General features: G+C 44.1%; 1 protein-coding gene across 1 annotated transcript in view; it reads left to right on the forward strand.

Annotated features, from left to right (window-relative positions):
• The first annotated feature begins 12167 nt into the window (after positions 1 to 12167).
• LOC124039100 (neuropilin and tolloid-like protein 1) overlaps positions 12168 to 24916 on the forward strand; it is a 204948-nt gene continuing 192199 nt past the window's right edge. The window contains exons 1-4 of the mRNA XM_046354982.1: positions 12168 to 13105; positions 13914 to 13967; positions 14319 to 14453; positions 15842 to 16090. Coding sequence (XP_046210938.1) covers positions 13078 to 13105; positions 13914 to 13967; positions 14319 to 14453; positions 15842 to 16090 — 466 coding nt within the window. The 5' untranslated portion in view covers positions 12168 to 13077. The remainder of the gene's footprint in view (positions 13106 to 13913; positions 13968 to 14318; positions 14454 to 15841; positions 16091 to 24916) is intronic.

The raw sequence follows: 24916 nt of genomic DNA on the forward strand, positions 1-24916 counted from the left end.
TCTCTCTCTCTCTCTCTCTCTCTCTCTCTCTCTCTCTCTCTCTCTCTCTCTCTCTCTCTCTCTCTCTCTCTCTCTCTCTCTCTCACTTTCTCTCTGCTATTCACTCTTACACAGTCAGTTTATACATGCTGAAGTGGTGCTAAGCTGTAGGCTGCTGTTCAATTCGCCACCAGAGCTAGTGTTGCATACAGTGAGGCCAGATAAGCCCTTATTTGAATAATTCCCATGTTGCCCTTATTTATCTCTGAGTTTACCAATCAGGAAACGTGGCTGAGTGAGCGAATGAGTGAGTGAGTGTGTTGTTTAGGTTACAAAGTTGTCTGACTGTATGTTGATAATGCTAATCCATCAACAGCTAGTTTTGGAGCGCTATGTTATGTTTTTGTTTAAATGCTATTCACTGTCATCGCCTCAGACTATAGAAGATCTGTAATAGGCTTTCGACTTTGCACAGAAATTGTCATTTGGGTTCTTTTCAGCCGTGTCTTTGTGGGGTGTCAGAGCGAGGATTTGAGGAGTCAAAGAGAGGCAGAGAGTACACCATGTTACCAAGTAGGATGCCAGTTTATTCAGATCATAACCTCAGGGGAGCCTATAGAACCTGAGAGGAACCTTTTGAACCCCATAGGAGCATGTAAAACCTCAGAGGAGCCTATATAACCTCAGAGGAACCTTTTGAACCCCATAGGAGCATGTAGAACCTCAAAGGAGCCTATAGAACCTCAGAGGAGCCTATAGAACGTCAGAAGAACCTCAGAGGAGCCTATATAACCTGAGAGGAACCTTTTGAACCCCATAGGAGCATGTAGAACCTCATAGGAGCCTATAGAACGTCAGAATAACCTCAGAGGAACCTATATAACCTAATTGGAGCCTATATAACCTCATAGGAGCCTACAGAACCTCAGAGGAGCCTATAGAACCTCAGAGGAGCATATATAACCTCAGAGGAACCTATATAACCTCAGAAGAACCTCAGAGGAACCTATATAACCTCAGAAGAACCTATAGAACCTCAGAGGAGCCGACAGAACCTCAGAGGAACCTATATAACCCCAGAGGAGCCTATATAACCTTAGAGGAACCTGTAGAACCTCAAAGGAACCTATATAACCTCAGAGGAGCCTACAGAACCTCAGAAGAACCTCAGAGGAACCTATATAACCTCAGAAGAACCTATAGAACCTCAGAGGAGCCAATAGAACCTCAGAGGAACCTATATAACTCATAGGACCCTATAGAACCTGAGGAACCTATAGAACAGTGTCTTTAAAGTCAGTGTTTCATTTATTTTTATTTTAACAACAATTGTGTTGTTAGTAAATAAAATCATATCGATGGATTATGTACGGGGAGAGATATAACTATTTGGTTTAGTAATTTGTTAGAAAGGGAGGGGTGGAGAAAGGATGATCAGTGCTTTCATTGTCAATTGTGTTTTTCTGCATCATCTACAACAGCAACACATCAACAGACAGTTAAATAGTCAGCACTAGCTGGCCTCCGTCCAGTACCCTACCCTGGTACTAGCTGGCTACCACGCGGTTCTCAACCCTGCACCAACGAGACTGCTGCCCTATCTACACAGTCATTGAACACTGTTCACTTTAATAATGTTTGCATACTGTTTCACCCACTTTATACTGTATGTATATACTGTGTTCTAGTCATGGCTCATCCTATATAACTGCTGCTGTCCACATCCGTCCATAATGTCTATACACACCATTAAATACATGTTCCAGACTTATATTCGTATATTTTATTTGAGACAGTCAGTGAGAAAGATTGAGAGAGTGAGAAAGTGAGAGAGTGAGTGTGTGAGAGAGAGAGAGACAGAGAGAGAGAGAGAGAAAGAGAAAGAAAGAGACAGAAAGAGAGAGCGAGATAGAGAGAGAGAGAGAGAGAGAGAGAGAGAGAGAGAGAGAGAGAGAGAGAGAGAGAGAGAGAGAAAGGTGGAACAGACAGTATTTTATGTAAATATACAGTAACATACCTGAGCCTATCTACCGTATCCAGAACTAGCCATGGTCTCAAAATGACATCATCCTCTCTCTCTCTCTCTGCACCACCAGCCGTGGCATACAGTGTAGCTCATGCTAATCCAACCCACCCGGTAGAATGCTAACGAAGGTATTAGCATGCACACAGGGGGGCTAAGTCTGGGTCTGGATCCAATGGTGAGTGGGGAGGTGGCGCTGGCCTCTCCTCTGCAATGTGATCTATATCTGAAAATGGATATTGTCCGCCGGTTGCCAAGACTATTTTGAGCGCAAGCTGGCTGATTGGCTAGTGAATGTCCCCCAAGCGGATGGACGGACAAACTCTCCGATCAGCCATGTCTTCAGGTGTGACAACGACTAAATACTTGCTTGATCATATAGGGATCTCATCTAACGGAGGTGGTAAACCTGGTAGAGACCTGAGGATGTGTATTAGCTCCTTGAGGTAATGCCTAGGCTTGAGCTCAGCAGGTCTTGGAGCATACAGGACACCAAAGTTCAGGAAATTGCAAAAATGTCACTGAAAAATCATGGAGCTCTCAATTCAATTTAATTCAAGGGCTTTATTGGCATGGGAAACGTGTTAACATTGCCAAAGAAAGTGAGGTAGACAACATACAAAGTGAATATATAAAGTGAAAAACAACAAACATTAACAGTAAACATTACAGATACAGAAGTTTCAAAACAGTAAAGACATTACAAATGTCATATTATATATATATACAGTGTTTTAACTATGTACAGATGGTTAAAGGACACAAGATAAAATAAATAAGCATAAATATGGGTTGTATTTACAGTGGTGTTTGTTCTTCACTGGTTGCCCTTTTCTCGTGGCAACAGGTCACAAATATTGCTGCTGTGATGGCACACTGTGGAATTTCACCCAGTACATATGGGAGTTTTTCAAAATTGGATTTGTTTTCGAATTCTTTGTGGATCTGTGTAATCTGAGGGAAATATGTCTCTCTAATATGGTCATACATTGGGCAGGAGGTTAGGAAGTGCAGCTCAGTTTCCACTTCATTTTGTGGGCAGTGGGCACATAGCCTGTCTTCTCTTGAGAGCCATGTCTGCCTACGGCGGCCTTTCTCAATAGCAAGGCTATGCTCACTGAGTCTGTACATAGTCAAAGCTTTCCTTAATTTTGGGTCAGTCACAGTGGTCAGGTATTCTGCCGCTGTGTACTCTCTGTGTAGGGCCAAATAGCATTCTAGTTTGCTCAGTTTTTTTGTTAATTCTTTCCAATGTGTTAAGTAATTATCTTTTTGTTTTCTCATGATTTGGTTGGGTCTAATTGTGCTGTTGTCCTGGGGCTCTGTATGGCGTGTTTGTGTTTGTGAACAGAGCCCCAGGACCAGCTTGCTTAGGGGACTCTTCTCCAGGTTCATCTCTCTGTAGGTGATGGCTTTGTTATGGAAGGTTTGTGAATTGCTTCCTTTTAGGTGGTTGCAGAATTTAACGACTCTTTTTTTGGATTTTGATAATTAGTGGGTATCGGCCTAATTCTGCTCTGCATGCATTATTTGGTGTTTTATGTTGTACACGGAGGATATTTTTGCAGAATTCTGCGTGCAGAGTCTCAATTTGGTGTTTGTCCCATTTTGTGAAGTCTTGGTTGGTGAGCGGACCCCAGACCTCACATCCATAAAGGGCAATGGGCTCTATGACTGATTCAAGTATTTTTAGCCAAATCCTAATTGGTATGTTGAAATGTATGTTTCTTTTGATGGCATAGAATGCCCTTCTTGCCTTGTCTCTCGGATCGTTCACAGCTTTGTGGAAGTTACCTGTGGCGCTGATGTTTAGGCCAAGGTATGTATAGTTTTTTTGTGTGCTCTAGGGCAACAGTGTCTAGATGGAATTTGTATTTATGGTCCTGGTGACTGGACCTTTTTTGGAACCCCATTATTTTGATCTTACTGAGATTTACTGTCAGGGCCCAGGTCTGACAGAATCTGTGCATAAGATCTAGGTGCTGCTGTAGGCCCTCCTTGGTTGGTGACAGAAGCACCAGATCATCAGCAAACAGCAGACATTTGACTTCGGATTCTAGCAGGGGGAGGCCGGGTGCTTTCCTGTGGCAACAGGTCACAAATGTTTTATATTTTATTTTATTTCACCTTTATTTAACCAGGTAGGCCAGTTGAGAACACCTTTATTTAACCAGGTAGGCCAGTTGAGAACACGTTCTCATTTACAAATTGCGACCTGGCCAAGATAAAGCAAAGCAGTGTGACAAAAAAAAACACAGTTACACATAGGATCAACAAACGTACAGTCAATAACACAATAGAAAAATCTATGTGTGTAAATGTAGTAAGGTTAGGGAGGTAAGACAAGAGATAGGCCAATGAGGCGAAATGATTACAATTTAGCAATAACACTGGAGTGATATATGTGCAGATGATGAAGTGCAAGTAGAGATACTGGGTTGCAAAAGAGCAACAACAAAACATATTAACAATATGGGGATGAGGTAGATGGGTGTACTATTTACAGATGAGCTGTGTACAGGTACAGCTACTCTGACAGGTGATGCTTAAGGTTAGTGAGGGAGATATAAGACTCCAGCTTCAGTGATTTTTACAATTTGTTCCAGTCATTGTCAGCAAAGAACTGGAAGGCGGCCAAAGGAGGTGTTGGCTTTGGGGATGACCAGTGAAATATACCTGCTGGAGCGCATGCTACGAGTGGGTGCTGCTATGGTGACCAGTGAGTTGAGATAGGGCGGGGCTTATCTAGCAAAGACTTATAGATAACCTGGAGCCAGTGGGTTTGGCGACGAATATGTAGCGAAGGCCAGCCAACGAAAGCATACAGGTCGCAGTGGTGGGTAGTATAGGGGGCTTTGGTGACAAAATGGATGACAATGTGATAGACTACATGCACTTTTCTGAGTAGAGTGTTGGAGGCTATTTTGTAAATAACATCGCCAAAGTCAAGGATCACTAGGATGGGCAGTTTTACAAGGGTATGAGTGAAGGATGAGTGAAGGAGGCTTTGTTGCGAAATAGGAAGCCGATTCTAGATTTAATTTTGGATTGGAGATGTTTAATGTGAGTCTGAGAGGAGAGTTCACAGTCTCACCAGACACCTAGTTACTGGTAGTTGTCCATATATTCTAAGTCAACTGTCCAGAGTAGTGATGCTAGTCGGGCAGGCAGGGGTGGGCAGCAATCGGTTGAAGAGCATGCATTTAGTTTTACTAGCATTTAAAAGCAGTTGGAGGACACAGAAGGAGTGTTGTATGGCATTGAAGCTCATTTTGAGGTTTGTTTGTGTCCAAAAAGGGCCAGATGTATACAGAATGGTGTCATCTGCGTAGAGGTGGATCAGAGAGTCACCAGCAGCAAGAGCGACATCATTGATGTATACAGAGAAAAGAGATTTGAACCCTGTGGCACCCCCATTGAGACTGCCAACGGGCCCTCCGATTTGACACACTGAACTCTATCTGAGAAGTAGTTGGTGAACCAGGCGAGGCAGTCATTTGAGAAACCAAGGCTATTGAGTCGGCCAATAGGAATGTGGTGATTGACAGAGTCGAAAGCCTTGACCAGGTCGATGAAGACGGCTGCACAGTACTGTATTTTATCGATGGCGGTAATGATATCATTTAGGCACTTGAGCGTGGCTGAACTGCACCCATGACCAGCTCTGGAACCAGATTGCATAGAGCAGAAGGTGCAGTGGGATTCAAAATGGTTGGTGATCTGTTTGTTAACTTGGCTTTCAAAGATATTAGAAATACAGGGCAGGATGGATATGGGTCTATAATAGTTTGGGTCTAGAGTGTCTCCCCTTTGAAGAGGGGGATGACTGTGGCAGCTTTCCTTTCTTTGGAGATCTCAGACGATACAAAAAAAGGTTGAACAGGCCAGTAATAGGGGTTGCAAAAATTCTGGCAGATAATTTTAGAAAGAGAGGGTCCAGATTGTCTAGACCAGCTGATTTGTGGGGCGGATTGGCGGGGCTCCATGTCGGCAGTAAAGGGTCCAGGCAAATTGGCAAAAGAGGTATTGTAGCCCAATAATTAGCTGGTGGACCTCTTTGGCTCACCGGGAGATGGGCCTAGCTCGAGGCTAGCTCAAGGTTAACTAGTGCTTTCTTCGGGACAGAGACATTAGCAAGGAGTAGCCACTCAGATTGCAGCTAGCTAGCTGCGATGATCCAGTGTTAAGGTGAGGAGGTTGCGGTAGGAATCCGGAGATGTGGTAAGGAAAAAGCAGTCCGATATGCTCTGGGTTGATATTGCGCTGTGCATACTGGCAGGTATTGACCGAGCTGAGGCTGACTGGTGTCCGAGTTAACGGTGAAGACCGCTAGCAGTGGCTAACTGGCTACTAGCTAGTAACTAGTTAGCTAGCTAGCTGCTGATGGGGGTTCAGGTTCTATAGTATACAAATTGCAGATCCGTACTACAGTGGGTGAGGCAGGTTGCAGGAGAGTATATTAGGTCAGTAGATGGAAAGTGAGATTAAAATAAATACTAAATACAGTATATACGAAAAAAATGAGGAAAACGCTATTTACACGGGACAGGACGGGACAAGACAATGAAGATCTGTGAAGTTATTTGGATTTTTACGAATGATCTTTGAAAGACAGGGTCCTGAAACAGGGAAGTTTCTTTTTATGCTGAGATTATTTTATTTTGGTGACTTTTACTTTTACTTGAGACGTTATCTATTAAGGTATCTTTACTTCTACTCAAGTATGACAATTGATAACTTTTTACACCACTGATGTTTAGGTCAAGGTTTGTATAGTTTTTTTGTGTGCTCTAGGGCAGTGGTTCCCAAACTTTTATAGTTCCGCACCCATTCAAACATTCAACCTCCAGCTACGTACCCCCTCTAACACCAGGGTCAGCTGTACTCCCTCTAACACCAGGGTCAGCTGTACCCCCTCTAACACCAGGGTCAGCTATACCCCCTCTAACACCAGGGTCAGCTGTACCCTCTCTAACACCAGGGTCAGCTGTACCCCCTCTAACTCCAGGGTCATCTGTACCCCCTCTAACACCTGGGTCAGCTGTACCCCCTCTAACACCAGGGTCATCTGTACCCCCTCTAACACCTGGGTCTTCTGTACCCCCTCTAACACCTGGGTCAGCTGTACCCCCTCTAACACCTGGGTCAGCTGTACCCCCTATAACACCTGGGTCAGCTGTACCCCCTCTAACACCAGGGTCAGCTGTACCCCCTCTAACACCTGGGTCAGCTGTACCCCCTCTAACACCAGGGTCACCTGTACCCCCTTATACACCAGGGTCATCTGTACCCCCTCTAACACCAGGGTCAGCTGTACCCCCTCTAACACCTGGGTCCACTGTACCCCCTCTAACACCTGGGTCAGCTGTAACCCCTCTAACACCTGGGTCAGCTGTACCCCCTCTAACACCAGGGTCAGCTGTACCCCCCCTAACACCTGGGGCAGCGTACTCGCAAATGTTGTTTTTTTGCCAGCATTGTAAGGCTGCCACACACACACACACGATACGATACATTAATTAGGCATCAGAATGAGTTTTTGTCACAACCCGGCTCGTGGGAAGTGACAAAGAGCTCTTACAGGACCAGGGCACAAATAATAATATAATAATAATCAATCATTTTGCTCTTTATTTAGCCGTCTGACACAGGTACGTGGTTGAAAAAGGCATCAATGTCTTAACAGTAGATTTGCCAAAGCAGAATACTCTGAGCGCAGCCCAATCCAGAAATCTGGCAGTGGCTTCTGATTAAATTCCATTTTCACAGAAACGCTTGTTGCAATTTCGATGAGGCTCTCTTGTTTAGATATCGGTAAGTGGACTGGAGGCAGGGCATTAAAGGGATGACGAATCCAATTGGTTGTGTCATCCGTTTCGGGGAAAGTACCTGCGTATTTGCGCACCCAGCTCGCTATATCACATTTGACATTGTCCTTAAGCTTAACACAAAAATCACACAATGATGGAAATACCTGTGTGTTGTTCTTGTTAATGCAGACAGGGAAGAGCTCCAACTTCTTAATCATAGCCTCAATTCAGATTATTCAGGCGAGAAAAAACATCACCCTGATAGGCCAGTCGTGTGAGAAACTCATCATCATGCAAGCGGTCAGACAAGTGAAAATTAAAGTCAGTAAAGAAAACTTTAACCTCATCTCTCAATTTTAAAAAAACATGTCAGAAAACGAGCCCATTGATAAAGAGCGCACTTCGGTATATTGTAAAAGCGATACATGGTCGCTGCCCATATCATTGCATAATGCAGAAAATACACGAGAGTTCAGAGGCCTTGCTTTAACAAAGTTAACCATTTTCACTGTAGTGTCTAAAACGTCTTTCAAGCTATCAGGCATTCCCTTGGTAGCTAGAGCCTCTCGGTGGATGCTGCAGTTCACCCAAGTGGCATCGGGAGCAACTGCTTGCACACACGTTACCACTCCACTATGTCTCCCTGTCATGGCTTTTGCACCATCAGTACAGATACAAAAACCATCTTGACCACCAAAGTCCATTTGATGTCACAAAGCTGTCCAGTACTTTAATAATATAATCTCCTGTGGTCCTGGTTTCCAGTGGTTTGCAGAAGAGGATGTCTTCCTTAATTGACCCCTCATAAACGTAACGGACATATACCAGGAGCTGTGCCAGGCCCGCCACGTCTGTTGACTCATCCAGCTGTAACAGACATATACCAGGAGCTATGCCAGGCCTGTTGACTCATCCAGCTGTAACAGACATATACCAGGAGCTGTGTCAGGCCTGTTGACTCATCCAGCTGTAACAGACATATACCAGGAGCTGTGCCAGGCCCTCCACGTCTGTTGTCTCATCCAGCTGTAACAGACATATACCAGGAGCTGTGTCAGGCCTGTTGACTCATCCAGCTGTAACAGACATATACCAGGAGCTGTGCCAGGCCCTCCACGTCTGTTGTCTCATCCAGCTGTAACAGACATATACCAGGAGCTGTGTCAGGCCCAACACGTCTGTTGACTCATCTCGCTGTAAAAGACATATACCAGGAGCTGTGCCAGGCCCACCACGTCTGTTGACTCATCCAGCTGTAACAGACATATACCAGGAGCTGTGCCAGGCCCGCCACGTCTGTTGTCTCATCCAGCTGTAACAGACATATACCAGGAGCTGTGCCAGGCCCTCCACGTCTGTTGTCTCATCCAGTTGTAACAGACATATACCAGGAGCTGTGTCAGGCCCAACACGTCTGTTGACTCATCCAGCTGTAACAGACATATACCAGGAGCTGTGCCAGGCCCGCCACGTCTGTTGACTCATCCAGCTGTAACAGACATATACCAGGAGCTGTGCCAGGCCCGCCACGTCTGTTGACTCATCCAGCTGTAACAGACATATACCAGGAGCTGTGCCAGGCCTGCCACGTCTGTTGACTCATCCAGCTGTAACAGACATATACCAGGAGCTGTGCCAGGCCCACCACGTCTGTTGACTCATCCAGCTGTAACGCATATTCACTGGCTTGTATGCGAAACAGTAATTGTTTCAAAACATCTCCTGTCATGTCTCTGATGCGTCGTGAAACAGTGTTGTTTGATGAAGTCATTGTCTGTGTAGTTTTTTGGGCCTTTTCCCCTCAGCATTGTCCCAGCCATATCCACGGCAGCAGAAAGAATGAAGTCCTCCACAATAGTATGGGGCTTGCCTGTCCTAGCCACTCGGTAGCTCACCAAACAAGGACATTTCTAAGTGACCCCAAACGTGTGTATAACACACTGTGGCTGAGGAAAGGCACTACTCTCAATATAAGTGAACCCCATATCAATGTATTTCTCATCATATTTGAGCCTCTTTGATGGTCCACCGTCCCTGTCTGTTGTTCGGTGCTTTCCAGAGTAAGGGGGCAGTAGCTCTTCAGCTCTTCGGCTGCATCAGATTCACAACTATCAGTGTCCATGCTAGCTGGGCTAGCAACAAATGTAGAATTACTGATGCTAGCATTAGATGTGCTTGTGGAAGCAGAACCACTTGTGTTGTCGACAGGTGCAGGTGTAGTACTGCTGGTAATAGCAGTACTACCAGTAGAGCTGGTATCTGTCTCTATGGATGCAGGCCTTACTTTTTTTCACCATTCATACATTTTTGAGCGAATGGAATGAGCAGCAGCTACGTTTGGCTACATACACACAGACCGTTAGTTGAATTCCCGCGAGAGAGTAGCGGTTAATGTGATTGGATTTGAATTATTTGATTAGGCTATCTCAATGGGCTGTTTGAAAATGGGAATCACATTTTCATTTGGAGTATCCCCGACGGCATTGCTGGTACTCCTAGGTTTTGGGAAATATCCGCTCTAAGGCCTCAGTATCTAGATGGAATTTGTATTTGTGGTCCTGGCGACTGGACCTTTTTTTGTAATACCATTATTTTGTCTAACTGAGATTAACTGTCAGGGCCCAGGTCTGACAGAATCTGTGCAGAAGATCTAGGTGCTGCTGTAGGCCCTCCTTGGTTGGGGACAAAGGCACCAGATCATCAGCATTCTAGTAGGGTGAGGCCAGGTGCTGCAGACTGTTCTAGTACCCTCGCCAATTCGGTGATATATATGTTGAAGAGGGTGGGTCTTAAACTGCATCCCTGTCTCACCCCCTGTGGAAATGTTTATTTTTTGCCTCACTCTCTCTCTCCCCGTTTCTCTCAAAATGCAAAGAGTGGCGTAATGAAGACAAACCCAAGATGCTAAATTAAAATACAACTATTTTTATTCTACTGTCAGAGTACATTTTAAACAGCAGTCTTCCTCATACCCCTTCAGTTCATTTGTAGTTCAAACATCTCTAATAAAAAAATTACATTTGCACCACTGCATCAACACTTTCCTCACCTGAGACTAAATTAACGGAGCTAGCTAGCTAGCTCTCCTCTGTAACAGCTGAATCAAGATCAGTTATCCTTAGTTCTAAACGACAATGACTATCACCTAAACAACAAAACTGTTCTTAGACCAGTTAGTTGTATATCAATTGTGGGGGGGAAACAGAGGTTGAACGTGATGCTGTGGTGACAGGGCAAGTACACTCTTGTGCCATCTTGGCAGAGGACCGACTACAAGGATGCAGTGATGATGTAACCTATCAGCATGGCCTGAGCAGAATCTGTTGAGTCGGTTATTATAATGGATGAAACAGCATCACTGATATGTTATTCTGTCTGATTCAGTTCTCTGACCTTGCTCACTAAATTGTTCAGATCCAAGCTAGAGCAGAGACAACGGGCAACTTCAATGACCTCAGTTGAACTGCTGTTGTCTTGCCATGCAGAGTTGAGTCGGGAGAGAGGATCAGGGGGAGAAGGCATTCATGCAGTTCATTGGAAAGGCAGTGAAGAGATGAGTATTGTTAATAGAAAACTGGTTTAATCAACAGCAAAATCCTGTGCGGAGAATGATCTTGTTTAAGCTCCATAAGCACTAGCGATGATTGATGTCATTAGGCTAGGCTACCGAAAGCACAGCAAGGAGATAAACAAGGCTTTCTTCTCCCTGCAGACAACAGACAAGTATGGAATGTTGCCATTTTTGTGGGGAAGATAAATATGTAGATGGATTTATAGCCCTACATATAATTTTCATGTGAGCTATTTTATTTATTATAAATACACTGGAAATACCCAGTAATGCTTAATGCTGATTAACTGCATAATCAGAGCCAGGATTTACCTATGAATGGAACATTATACCAAAACAAATCGACATTTCGCCAAAACAGAAGATAAAAAAACAGTCATAGTGGATGTTCAGCAATTCCCGAATGCATTGAGCTGTGGTGTCCAAATGCATCGCTACATTCTAATCCACCCGACCTCGCCATGTTGGCGGGAGGCAGATAGTCACTCAATCTATTCCATACGTCAGGTGTTTCTACCTGGAGTTGCTGATATAGTTTACGGTATCCTGACATCTATCTGCTCTCGCTTGTTTCTTCCATTTCCTCCCACAGGGTGCGTTTTTCTGTTCACCTTTTACATTTTCGCTCAGAGTGCCGCGGACTGAGGTGTTGGATTCTGCAGTCTCTTTGCAGAGAGAAAGAGCGAGCGCGTCTTAAAGAAACACCCACCACCTTCTCCCGGTAGTTTTTTTTTACTCCTCCGTGGCGCAAACATCGGGGAAGTTAGATTATATTCGTGAAACAAAGTAGCCTAGTTTTCGTTTTCGTACTGTATTGTTTGCACGAGTGTGGTCCAATTGTAATGAAGGTGGTTTGTAAGCTTGCCCAGTTGTTAGAGGAACGAATAGATGACCCAACGGTTGGAGGAATGCGATAATGTGCATCAACTCTTTATTGGTGGGTGCAGAGAAAGAGAGAGAGAGGGCGAGCGTGAAAGAGCGAGCGTGAGAAACCAGCCAGTCGCCGGAGTAGACTGGAGGATGCTGTACAAACACTGCTCTACGAACACTCCTCGGAGCTTGAGGGAATAGATGAAGAAAGGATGAGATAAACACTATTTTTCACGTTGCGACTTTTGTTATCTAAGTTGATAGCCGGAGGCTTTACGCATCGTGGAATAGTGCAAACAGTTCGGAGAATGTGTTTAGGAGGATGGATGCCCACGCGCCACTAGGATTTTTTTTGTTTCCAGGTAAAGGGATAGAAGAATAACAACTAAAGCTACCGTTTTTTTTTTACCCTGAATCTGTTTCATCGGAAGATTGTAAAGGTGCAGCGATCAGGGAAGGCTGATGACGGACCTATTCATCCGGTCAGTGCAGCAGAAGCACCAAAAGGTTCTGGAACCATTTGGATGGAATTCGGGCAAATGTTTAGACTTTCTTTTGGTTTTATATGAAACTGGTGACTAGTAGTTGCGATTTTTTCTCTCTCTGGAATTTTGATATTCTCATTCAATAATTAGAACTGCGAGGAAAACATTTGCCAGGTTATCAATTGTATACATTTCTATTTTATTTTTGGGAAGGTGGAATGGTATTGCGGTTTGCTGTCCATTTTGCATCTACCTTAGATCTGAATCGTTTTCTCTTGAAGTATTCCTTTATCTAAATGGAATTAGTTGAGCCTAAAGCCCCCTGTGAAAGGTACAGACATGGTATATGGGCACAGCCTCCTTCACGGTAAGTCACTTCTATTGAACATAATACACTGCCTTGCGCCTTCCTCGAATACCTTCTTTTGTGTAGCTTAGGCTATCCCAATATTCATGATTTTATGAGTTGACGTAGAATTCCGGTTGCCTATAGCTGTCAATTCACGTATAGTGGGAGATGTGTAAAGAATGTGATATTCATTCAACCATACCAATTTCAACCATACCAATTTCAACCATACCAATTTCAACCATACCAATTTCAACCATACCAATTTCAACCATACCAATTTCAACCATACCAATTTCAACCATACCAATTTCAACCATACCAATTTCAACCATACCAATTTCAACCATACCAATTTGCAACCAATTTCTATGGCATCTACTGTACTATTAAAGCAGCATACGTTGGTTATTTTTCCATAGCATTACATGCAGATACATTATGGTACAGTCTGAAGTCTGCGGGTGAATAGGTTTTCACTGTGTTTGATGAATAGGGCATTAAAGCCTAGTTATGTGTTGCCCGGGTCTGATCTATGGTACAGTGTAATAGGTGTGTATGTTTGGCTGTTCGTTCCGCATCAAATTCTATTTAAAAAAGTTGAGAAACTTTGGAGTGTCAATTGTTTCCAAATGACATCTTTTGATTTAAAAACCTGTGTTTAAAAAATAGCAATGTAACATTCTAGCCATGCATGATAAATGCAATATTTGGAATTATTCAGAGTATTATGTCACAGGCCTAGCCTACATCTATGTTGAATGAATGCAAATAAAGACATTTGTATTATTCACAAAACAAAATTAATGTGTTTATCTTGTTGCAGTTGTTGCAAGTCTACTCATACTTGGGTTGTCTGGGGCAACGAAGAAGGAAGCATGTAAGGCACTCTATCACTTCACTCTACTCTCTCTCTCTCTCTCTCTCTCTCTCTCTCTCTCTCTCTCTCTCTCTCTCTCTCTCTCTCTCTCTCTCTCTCTCTCTCTCTCTCTCTCTCTCTCTCTCTCTCTCTCTCTCTCTCTCTCTCTCTCTCTCTCTCTCTCTCTCTCTCTCTCTCTCTCTCTCTCTCTCTCTCTCTCTCTCTCTCTCTGTCTTCTCTCTCTGTCTCTTCTCTCTCTCTCTCTCTCTGTCTCTCTGTCTCTTTCTCTCTCTCTTTATATTTCTCTCCATATTTCTCTCTATATTTCTACATATCTACATAATCAACTTCACTCTGCTATTGGGTTTTCAGTGAAGAACAATTCGGGAGTGAAGCCTGCAGGTCAATGTGGCACCTGGGTGAAGGAAGGAGACGGGGGACTGTTCACTTCTCCCAACTACCCCAGCAAATACCCCCCAGGAATAGAGTGTGTTTACATCATTGAAGGTGAATAGTTGGCACAGTAACTAACTATTCTCAATGGGAAGCCATTTATGTCATTTGTTCAGATCAATAGGTGCCATCCTCTAAACAAATAGTGCATTTATTTAAATTCAACGGAAGGAATAACAAATACAGAGTTTGGTCCCTTGATTTTGATAGCCTTTTAGCACTGAAATCAGACGCCAAAATAGTGTTTCAGGAACCTTAATCTTTATCATCTTAGATCCAGGCGAGAAATTTAGACCATCTGTCTGTTAAACTGCTCATTTGTCTCTTTGAGTTCAGGCGTCAGTGAATTGGGCTGAAGTTGCTCTGTGGATGGATATCTCTCCTCGTGTTTCAGAGAGAAATCTGGACCAGCTGTTGAGGTGTGTTCGTAGTAGAACTGATGGGATTGGCCAGTTCAGTTGCTGTGCTGTTGATGTTTGTCTGACGATGGTAATGAAATCAGACGGCGAGTTGTAATCTCAGGCGTTTAATTTAAGTTCCGGGAGGTTTATATTTGATTCATCAGTGGGGGAGATTAGGTTACGGCCCTGATGATATTAACAAAATGATACACGAAAGAGCATTTCTATTGAGAGACTATTGCTGGACAGGAAGAACTATACTCAAACTATATTATCTGGTTTGTACTAGACTGAACTGGATTTATAGATGTGGATGATGGTCCAAACTTTTAGCCTGTTCCACCATCCTGACCTGACCGAATGTAAGCTGGTGAGATCAGCATGGTGAAACGAGGCAACCAGACTTTACCCATACTGATAATTAGGATAGAAATAGAAGATGCTCGTTTGAAATACTTGGAACGTGTTTCACCGGTTAACAAAAACCCAACAAAACATTTTTTATCAGAGGTTGATCAGTGGTCACAAAAAAGTCACAACAGATTGTGTTTTATTAGTGGTTCATTCAGGTCACTCTAAGACGACATACAGTGTGTATCTATCTACATTGCAAATTTACATTATTCAAAATGAATTAACACCCAAAGGGGCATTTACCGGAATACATCTTAATATCACACTACTTAATGCTGCTTCACGTGTTCGCCATGTGTTATATGCCTTATTTAACTAGCCAGTTAAAAACAATTTATTATTTACAATGATGGCCTACACCAGCCAAACCTAGACGACGCTGGGCCAAATGTGTGCCACCCTATGGGACTCCCAATCACTGCCAGTTAGGATACAACCTGGATTCGAACCAGGGTGTCTGTGGTGTCGCCTCAAGCTCTGAGATGCAGTACCTTAGACCGCTGCGCTACTCAGGAGCCGCTGTGCCACAATAGGCCTACAGCATTATGTAATATAGCTAGATATACGATAAACAGTATGAGCATTATATTCACTATCTATGTTCTCTATTCTCTCTGTCTCCTCCAGCTCCTCCCAGGCTGTGCATTCATCTGTTCTTTAATGAGAGGTATTCTATCGAGCCTTCATGGGAATGTAAATTTGACAACATTGAGGTGCGGGACGGCCCCTTTGGCTTCTCCCCAGTAATCGGACGCTACTGTGGCCAGACCATCCCTCCCTTCATCAGGAGCAGCGGACGGTACCTCTGGGTAAAATTTGTTTCCGATGGCGAACTGGAGGCGATTGGATTTTCGGTGAATTACAACTTCACTGCAGGTAAGAATCAGCACTAAGTATTCACACTACATGAGCAATCTCAACATGCTGAAAGGAAACAGAGAGATGGTGTTGACACGGCATAATTCACGAGTTCAATTGGTTCACAGAAATGTCTAACAACAGTCTGTTCACACCCTCTCTACTAAACAACATCATATATTTCCTTAGCACACAAAGTATGGTGCTATCAGCTCCTAGCCTCCAGCCATGGTGACAGGCAGACAGGCAGGCTAACGACATGTGTTGCTGTAGTAACATATATATGAAACTGACGGTGTGGAGATTTAGTCTGATAGCTTTCGATCAGAGTTCTCTAGTAACTGTGTTGTTTGCGGGGGTACTGGAGGGGGTAGCAGAGGGAAGGTGAATAAGCATGACAGGCTAATCTGTACTGTTGAATACTATCCTCCCAATTACCTCCCTCTGCGTGCCGCGAGAAGCCTTGACTTTGAGTCATCTTTTGGCTGGTTTCCCATTAACCGAGCAGCTCATGATTTATGACCACCTTGGTTTGATATCCACTCTGTTCTCCAATAGGCTGTATGGAGTTGTACCCTCGGCTGGGTCATGGTTTAATAGCACTATCAGCTTTAGTGTGTGGTCGAGGGGTGATGGGAACGCTGCCCACAGCACCGTGATATGTAGGAGCATTTTTAACTTTGGTTGTCATCTGCAGAATTATGTTCCACGGACAGAGAGAAAATGTATATTTTCTAACCCACATTCTGTGTGTAGCCATCCCTCTTTCCCTTCCTAAAATACACTGTCAAAAAACTATTTATGTATCGTTTTGCCATTGGCCCATAACATTGTCCTCGGACACTGTTTTACATTTTGAACAAATAGCTTTGGTTGTGTTTCAGACGATGTTGTGCCCTAATAGAAGTGAATGGAAAATCATGGATTGAGTCACTTTCATTGTAAATGACAACAATATGTTTCTGATCACTTCTACATTCATGTGGATGCTTCCATTGATACAGATACTCTAGAACGAATCTTGAATAATGATGAGTGGGAAAGGCATTTAAATAGCATACCCCCCCCAGAAATGCTAACCTCCTTGGTAATGGTGAAAGGTTAGCATTTTTTTCGGGGGTATGATCTCTTTGTGTCTTTATAGCTTTCTCACTCATCATTATTCATGATTCATTCATGATTATCCGTCATCATGGTAGCATCCACATTCACAGTAGTCGTTTTTATGCCACTATTAAATCATTTGGGGCGGCAGCGTAGCCTAGTGGTTAGAGTGTTGGACTAGTAACCGGAAGGTTGCGAGTTCAAACCCCCGAGCTGACAAGGTACAAGAATTTGTTCTTAACTGACTTGCCTAGTAAAATACAGGTAAAAAAAAAATTTAAAAAAATTCTGGGTTACAATTAAGTACCTTACTGTAATAGGGAGAAGAAGAAAAACATTTTTCCTTAGTGGTCTGAGTGGGGAAGTGAAAAATGAAAACGAGCTGTTATTGACAGAGAGGTTTAGAACTCTCTTTCTTATTGGTCTATTACCAATGGTGATGTCACCATGGAAAGCCGAAACTCCCGCCCATGCGGAGGTGCTGATTAGAAGGTCCTGTGTAGATTGGATTTTCATCCACAAACTGTCAGGAAATAACACCGATCAAATGTTTTCACACTTGTACACTGTTGTTTTCATCAGCTGTTGTAACAATATGATATAAAACACAGATAAAACTGAATGTTGACTTTGCACTGAAGCTTTGATGTAGAAGTGTTCAGAAACATTATATTCTTATTTACAATAAAAGTGATTCCAAATTGACACAATACCATTATTTACCACTCATTTCTATTGGGCACAACATAATCTGAAACATAACCATAACACAACCAAAACAAACAATGCATTCAACAAGTGTGTAGTCACAAGCTTGATGTCGTCTTTGCGTGCTATGAATATTAGTCCAAGCACTAAACTTTGGACTGCTTTAATACACATATGAGTAAATTTGTCCAAACACTTGTAAAACTTCAGACTGGGGGGACTAGACACATAAAGTGGGTTCATTTCTAAACGGTCAAACAGGGATGTATGAAAATATCCTGAAATAAAAGGTGACATTCTGTACTGTCGACCTCATATGAAACTTCTGACTTCAAATCCAAAATGCTGGAGTATAGAGCCAAATTAAACGTTGTAGCTTCCACTGTCCAAATAAATAGGTAGAAGATTGTGCCTGTTTTTACCACACGCAATGCACTCCCATAGACCCAAATAAATTGACCTTTCATCCTAGATCAATTGATTAGACCTGATATAATGGGGTGAAGAAGTGATCAGATTGCTGTTCTGTACGTTAAAGGTCATTCTATGTCATGAAGAAAGATGGGAAACGATGAGTGAAGATGGGGGAGGGGGAGATTGGTGTAGTCCAGTTGGAGTCAGGTTGATGGAGTGCATGTGTTTTCCTATATGTCTCCATAGAATGTTGGGGTTATCTTTGAAAAACTGCTGTTTGCTGGTGGAGCCTGTTCTCAGATTCCTGAGTGAGAGAAGGGGAAAAAACATATCTCCCTCTGTCTTGATAAGAAATAGCTGTGGCATATGATTAGCATAATTAAAGAAGATAAAAGTCTTTGAATCACTCGACTTGATGCTCTAAAATCTGGCTGTGCGGAGAGAGAGGCTCACATCTGCCTCTGCTTGGCTAATGCTGCTAGCACATGCTAATTCACACTGGGCTATTCAAGATGAATGAAAAGCAAGGGGAGAGGAGGAGGAGGAGAGAAAGAGAGCGAGAGAAAGATTCTACACCTTTCCCTCACCTTATCTTCTCCTTCGCTTTTCATTCATCTGACGTGTCCTATCTGAGGAGAGGGGAGAGGGGGAGAAGGAGGAGAGGCGAGGGAAAGAGAACGTAAGTAAAAATGTGATGAAGAGCAGGTGTTTTCATTCACCGTATCATCCTGTGTCATCCCGTGTCGTCCCGTGTCATCCCGTGTCATCCCGTGTTATCCCGTGTCGTCCCGTGTCATCCCGTGTTATCCCGTGTCGTCACCGTGTCATCCCGTGTCATCCCGTGTCTTTCCGTGACATCCCGTGTCGTCCCGTGTCATCCCGTGTCATCCCGTGTCATCCCGTGTCTTTCCGTGACATCCCGTGTTATCCCGTGTCATCCCGTGTCATCCCGTGTCTTCCCGTGTCATCCCGTGTCTTTCCGTGACATCCCGTGTCATCCCGTGTCGTCCCGTGTCGTCCCGTGTCGTCCCGTGTCGTCCCGAGTCGTCCCGTGTCATCCCGTGGCATCCCGTGTCATCTCGTCCCACCTGGAGATGAAAGACATCACAGTCTTTACGAGATCAGCATTCAGGTTCACATGATTCCATCCTTCGTACTGTACAGAAGAGTACTAGGACTGGATGGAACTTGACAGGAAATATCACGCTTGACTATTGTAATCTAATGTAACAGAAATGAGTCATAGTATATCCTGGCTTTTGTGGTAGATTTGAACTCTTTACACTTTTATCCATTATTTATACAGGTGATCCCATAACAATTGAAAGTTGAAAAGCATGTTTTGGGAGTTTACAGAAATTCTACAGTGATACCTTTAACACCGATCCAGCAACTGGTTAGAACCCTTTCCTGCAGTCAAATGACTGGTGGCCTCATCAGTGGGATGTTATTCATATTTTTCATAATTGTATAATTAAGCAATAAGGAACGAGGGTGTATGGTTTATGACCAATATACCACGGCTAAGGGCTGTTCTTTATGCACGACGTATCAATGAGTGCCTGGACACAGCCCTTAGCCGTGGTATATTGGTCATATACCACAAACCCCAGAGGTGCCTTATTGCTATTATAAAACAGGTTACCAACATAATTAGAGCATTAAAAATAAATGTTTTGTCATACCCGTGGCATACGGTCTGATTATACCACTTCTGTCAGCAAATCAGCATTCAGGGTTCGAACCACCCAGTTTATAACAAACTTTTTCTTTTTACAGCCGAAAATCATGTAATGTTATAATATAAATAATGTTTCTATGTCAAACGACTTTGTTATATTTATTATTTCAGATGGTCTGTCCAACTGTTTGTCAATGTTCAGTACCACCAATTCTAAATAAATCACATACAGTGTCACCAGAAAATCACCCCCACAACATAACACCATCTCCTCCATGCTTCACAGTGGGATCCACACATGCAGAGATCATCTCTTCACCTACTCTGCATTTCACAAAGACACTGCGGTTGGAACTAAAAATCTCAAATGTGGACCCACCAGACCAAAGGACAGATTTCCACAGGTCTAATGTCCATTGCTCGTGTTTCTTGGCCAAAGAGCAAGTTTCTTCTTATCATTGGTGTCCTTTAGTAGTGGTTTCTTTGCAGCAATTTGACCATGAAGGCCTGATTCACAGTCTCCTCTGAACAGTTGATGTTAAGATGTGTCTGTTACTTGAACTCTGTGAAGCATTTATTTGGGCTGCAATCTGAGGTGCAGTTAACTCTAATGAACTTATCCTCTGCAGCAGAGGTAACTCTTGAGTTTTCCTTTCATGTGGCGGTCTTCACGAGAGCCAGTTCCATCATAGTGCTTGATGGTTTTTGCGACTGCACTTGAAGAAACTTTAAAAGTTCTAGAAATGTTCCCGATTGACTGACCTTTATGTCTTAAAGTAATGATGGACTGTCATTTCTCTTTGCTTATGTGAGGTTTTCTTGCCATAATATGGTCTTGGTCTTGTAACCAAATAGTGATGTCTTCTGTACACCAACCATACCTTGTCACAACACAGCCGATTGGAAAGAGTGTGCAAAGCTGTCATCAAGACCAAGGGTGGCTACTTTGAAGAATCTCAAATATGTATTGTTTTGTTTTACACCTTTTTTTTGGTTACTACATGATTCCGTGAAAAACCCTGGAACGAGTAAGTCTGTCCAAACTTTTGGCTGGTACTGTATACTTGATTAAGTGTGAATGATTTCATAGCAAATGTCTCGAAGTTAGCTGCTTAGGTGAAACATGTCGCTCTATGTCCTATAGTTGATATATGGTTGGGCTATCTGCCCCTTCTTGAAATGCATGGTCAACTTTATACTGTAACCTCACACTATCATGATTTCCAACCTCATCTCCAGCTCTGCGATGAGAACGTGGTGTTTTCTGATGCTAGGTCAGGCCAACTTCCTCTCCAGCCCTTCGGTGGGAACAGAGTGTTTTCTGATGCTAGGAGGTCAGGCCATCTTCATTTCCAGCCCTTCGGTGGGAACAGAGTGGTTTCTGATGCTAGGTCAGGCCAACTTCATCTCCAGCTCTTCGGTGGGAACGTGGTGTTTTCTGATGCTAGGTCAGGCCAACTTCATCTCCAGCCCTTCGGTGGGAACGTGGTGTTTTCTGATGCTAGGAGGTCAGGCCAACTTCATCTCCAGCCCTTTGGTGGGAACGTGGTGTTTTCTGATGCTAGGAGGTCAGGCCAACTTCATCTCCAGCCCTTCGGTGGGAACAGAGTGTTTTCTGATGCTAGGAGGTCAGGCCAACTTCATCTCCAGCTCTTCGGTGGGAACGTGGTGTTTTCTGATGCTAGGTCAGGCCAACTTCATCTCCAGCCCTTCGGTGGGAACGTGGTGTTTTCTGATGCTAGGAGGTCAGGCCAACTTCATCTCCAGCCCTTCGGTGGGAACGTGGTGTTTTCTGATGCTAGGTCAGGCCATCTTCATCTCCAGCCCTTCGGTGGGAACCTGGTGTTTTCTGATGCTAGGTCAGGCCAATTTCATCTCCAGCCCTTCGGTGGGAACAGAGTGTTTTCTGATGCTAGGAGGTCAGGCCAACTTCATCTCCAGCCCTTCGGTGGGAACCTGGTGTTTTCTGATGCTAGGTCAGGCCAATTTCATCTCCAGCCCTTCGGTGGGAACAGAGTGTTTTCTGATGCTAGGAGGTCAGGCCAACTTCATCTCCAGCCCTTCGGTGGGAACAGAGTGTTTTCTGATGCTAGGAGGTCAGGCCATGACTAATAAATCCAATATCTAGATGAGATTTTGATTGATCCTAGGCACTTACACCCCCCCACCTCATTATAGGTGCACTGGGAATCATGTGGATTCAAATCAGTTCATTGACGTTGGAGATTACAGCTGGAATAGAATGGACCCCATCGTCCAGGACGCAACTCCATGCCATTGTACTTAGATGGATTCAAACTGGAAAATTGGAATTTGAACCAGCGCAAACGACCCTCAGCACTCCTTGGAGAAGCTATACACTTCACAGCCAGTTTCACTGGATACGTGGTAAGGAAGAATCAGAGTAAACTTTCCACTCTCAGTTTCAGGACTTTCTATCGTCACTGAATAAAAACAAAACACTTTTAGTTACTTGATATTTCAATTGTTGGAACTGGATGTTTTTTTATTTCTATATATATTTTTGACTTTATTCTTCTCTAATATATCTACTAAGAGTGAGCAGTAGCAATCGAAAGCTTGACAGAGGAAGAGAGGGATAATCACTCGAACTTGGTGAAGCGAGCGAGCGCACTTACACCCCATTTAATTTGAGAGTTGAAGAATGAACGGCACCCCCAGAGTCTAGCTATACTAACGGCAGGCGAGGCGAGGCAGCAGGAGAGGCACGAGGGAGGGTGAGAGGCGAAGAGGAGAGAGGCAGGACAAGACTGGCGCTCTACTCTTGAGACTGACGCTCTAGTCTCTTCCTACCAGCAGAGAGGATATATGAGGAGAGAAGAGGAGAGAGGAGGGGAGAGGAGGAGAGGAGAGGAGGGGAGGGGAGGGGGGGAGGGGGGGAGGAGAGGAGAGGGGAGGGGAGGGGAGGGGAGGGGAGGGAGGAGGGAGAGGAGAGGAGAGGAGAGGAGAGGAGAGGAGAGGAGAGGAGAGGAGAGGAGAGGAGAGGAGAGGAGAGGAGAGAGGACAAGGGGATGTTTTATTTATTTGTCCCTTCTGTTGGATAAAGGACAAAGTAGAGTGTAAAAACAGTGATAAATCTGGCGTTATTGCATCTTTCTCGGCTTTAGTGATGATGTGGACCTAGTCCCTGAGATCTTTGCAAAAAAGACACTGAGAATGTAGCCCACAACTGACGCACTGAGACTTTCATTTATTTTGGAGGGCCCAAGACTCTGCAGGGTGCCTGTCTTACAGAGGAACACAGTAAAACATGGATAAACAAGTGGAGAGAGAGAGAGAGACCACAAACACCTACCTGGAGATGACAGCATCCCTTCACCCATATGCCCCCCTAGGCACAACTAAAACATCATAACCAACATAAATGGGTCACAACTCCTGCAGCTCTGTCGACCGCTGGGTATGTACATAATCAATGGTAGGCTTCAAGGGCACTCCTATGGTAGGTACACCTATAGCTCATCTCTTGGCAGTAGTACTGTAGACTACTTTATCACTGACCTCAACCCAGAGTCTCTCAGATCGTTCACAGTCAGCCCACTGACACCCCTATCAGATCACAGCATAATCACATGAACAGAGCAATACTCAATCATGAGACATCAAAGCCAAATAAACGGAATAATTTTAAGAAATGCTATTGATTGAAGGAAAATAATGGGGAAATCTACGAAAAAACAATTAGACAACAACAAATTCAATCCCTTATAGACGACTTCCTGGACAAAAATGGTCCACTGTACTAGTGGTGTAAACTTGGCAGTAGAAAACCTAAACAGTATATTTGACCGCTCAGCTTCCCTGTCAAATCTACAAATCAAGTAGACAACCTAAGAAAATGAACAACAATGGTTTGATGAAGAATGCAAAAACATTTTTAAAAAATTGAGAAACCTATCCAACCAAAAACATTTTAGTGAATCACTAAAACTATACAGAAATACTGTCACGGCCTGATCTGTTTCACCTGTCTTTGTGCTTGTCTCCTTGTCTTGTTTTCCCTCTGTTCCTGTCTCTTGATTTTTCTTGTTTTTGACCTTTTCTGCCCACCCTGACCTGACCCTGAGCCTGCCTGCCATCCTGTACCTTTGCCCCACTATTCTGGATTACCGACCCCTGCCTGACCTGACTCTGAGCCTGCCGGTCGTCCTGTACTTTATCCCACTACTCTGGATTATCGACCCCTGCCTGCCTTGACCTGTCGTTTACCTGCCCCTGTTGCTGTAATAAACATTGTTACTTCGACACAGTCTGCATTTGGATCTTACCTAAAATCCAATAGTACAAACTGGCCATGACTGACCCAGCAGACATGGACCAGCTCCACAACGCCATCTCCTCCCAAGGAGCCACCATTGGTAGGCACGAGGAGTTGCACCACGGTCTGATGGAAGGGATCCAGGCCGTGGCCGAACGGCACGGCCTAACATTGGATACATTGCGGTAGCAATTACGTGGGTTGTCTACGAGGCAGCCTCCCACGACGGTAAACTCCCAGACCCTCAGTAACCCGGGTGGTAGCAGCACTATCATCCCGGTTTCCATGGAACCATGCTTACCTAACCCGGAGCGCTTCGATGGAGAGTCGGGCACCTCTCGGGTGTTTCTTGCTCAGTGTTCCGTCGTCATGGGAACATCATGACCTCGTCAGCCTTCCTCCTTCCCCTCGGACCATTCTAAGACCTCATCACGCTGATGTCTGCGAGGGCCTCCGCCTGGGCTACGGCCATTTGGGACCAACAGTTGGCCGTACACTCCTTCCGTGGCCTCCAACTGCTCTTAAACGCTAGAAAAACCAAATGCATGCTTTTCAACCATTCACCGCCCTGACCCGCCCGCCCGACTAGCATCACTATCCTGGATGGTTCTGACCTAGAATGTGTGGACAACTACAAATACCTAGGTGTCTGGCTAGA

The sequence above is a fragment of the Oncorhynchus gorbuscha genome, linkage group LG07, assembly GCF_021184085.1.
Source record: "Oncorhynchus gorbuscha isolate QuinsamMale2020 ecotype Even-year linkage group LG07, OgorEven_v1.0, whole genome shotgun sequence".
In the NCBI taxonomy this organism is placed as follows: Eukaryota; Metazoa; Chordata; class Actinopteri; order Salmoniformes; family Salmonidae; genus Oncorhynchus; species Oncorhynchus gorbuscha.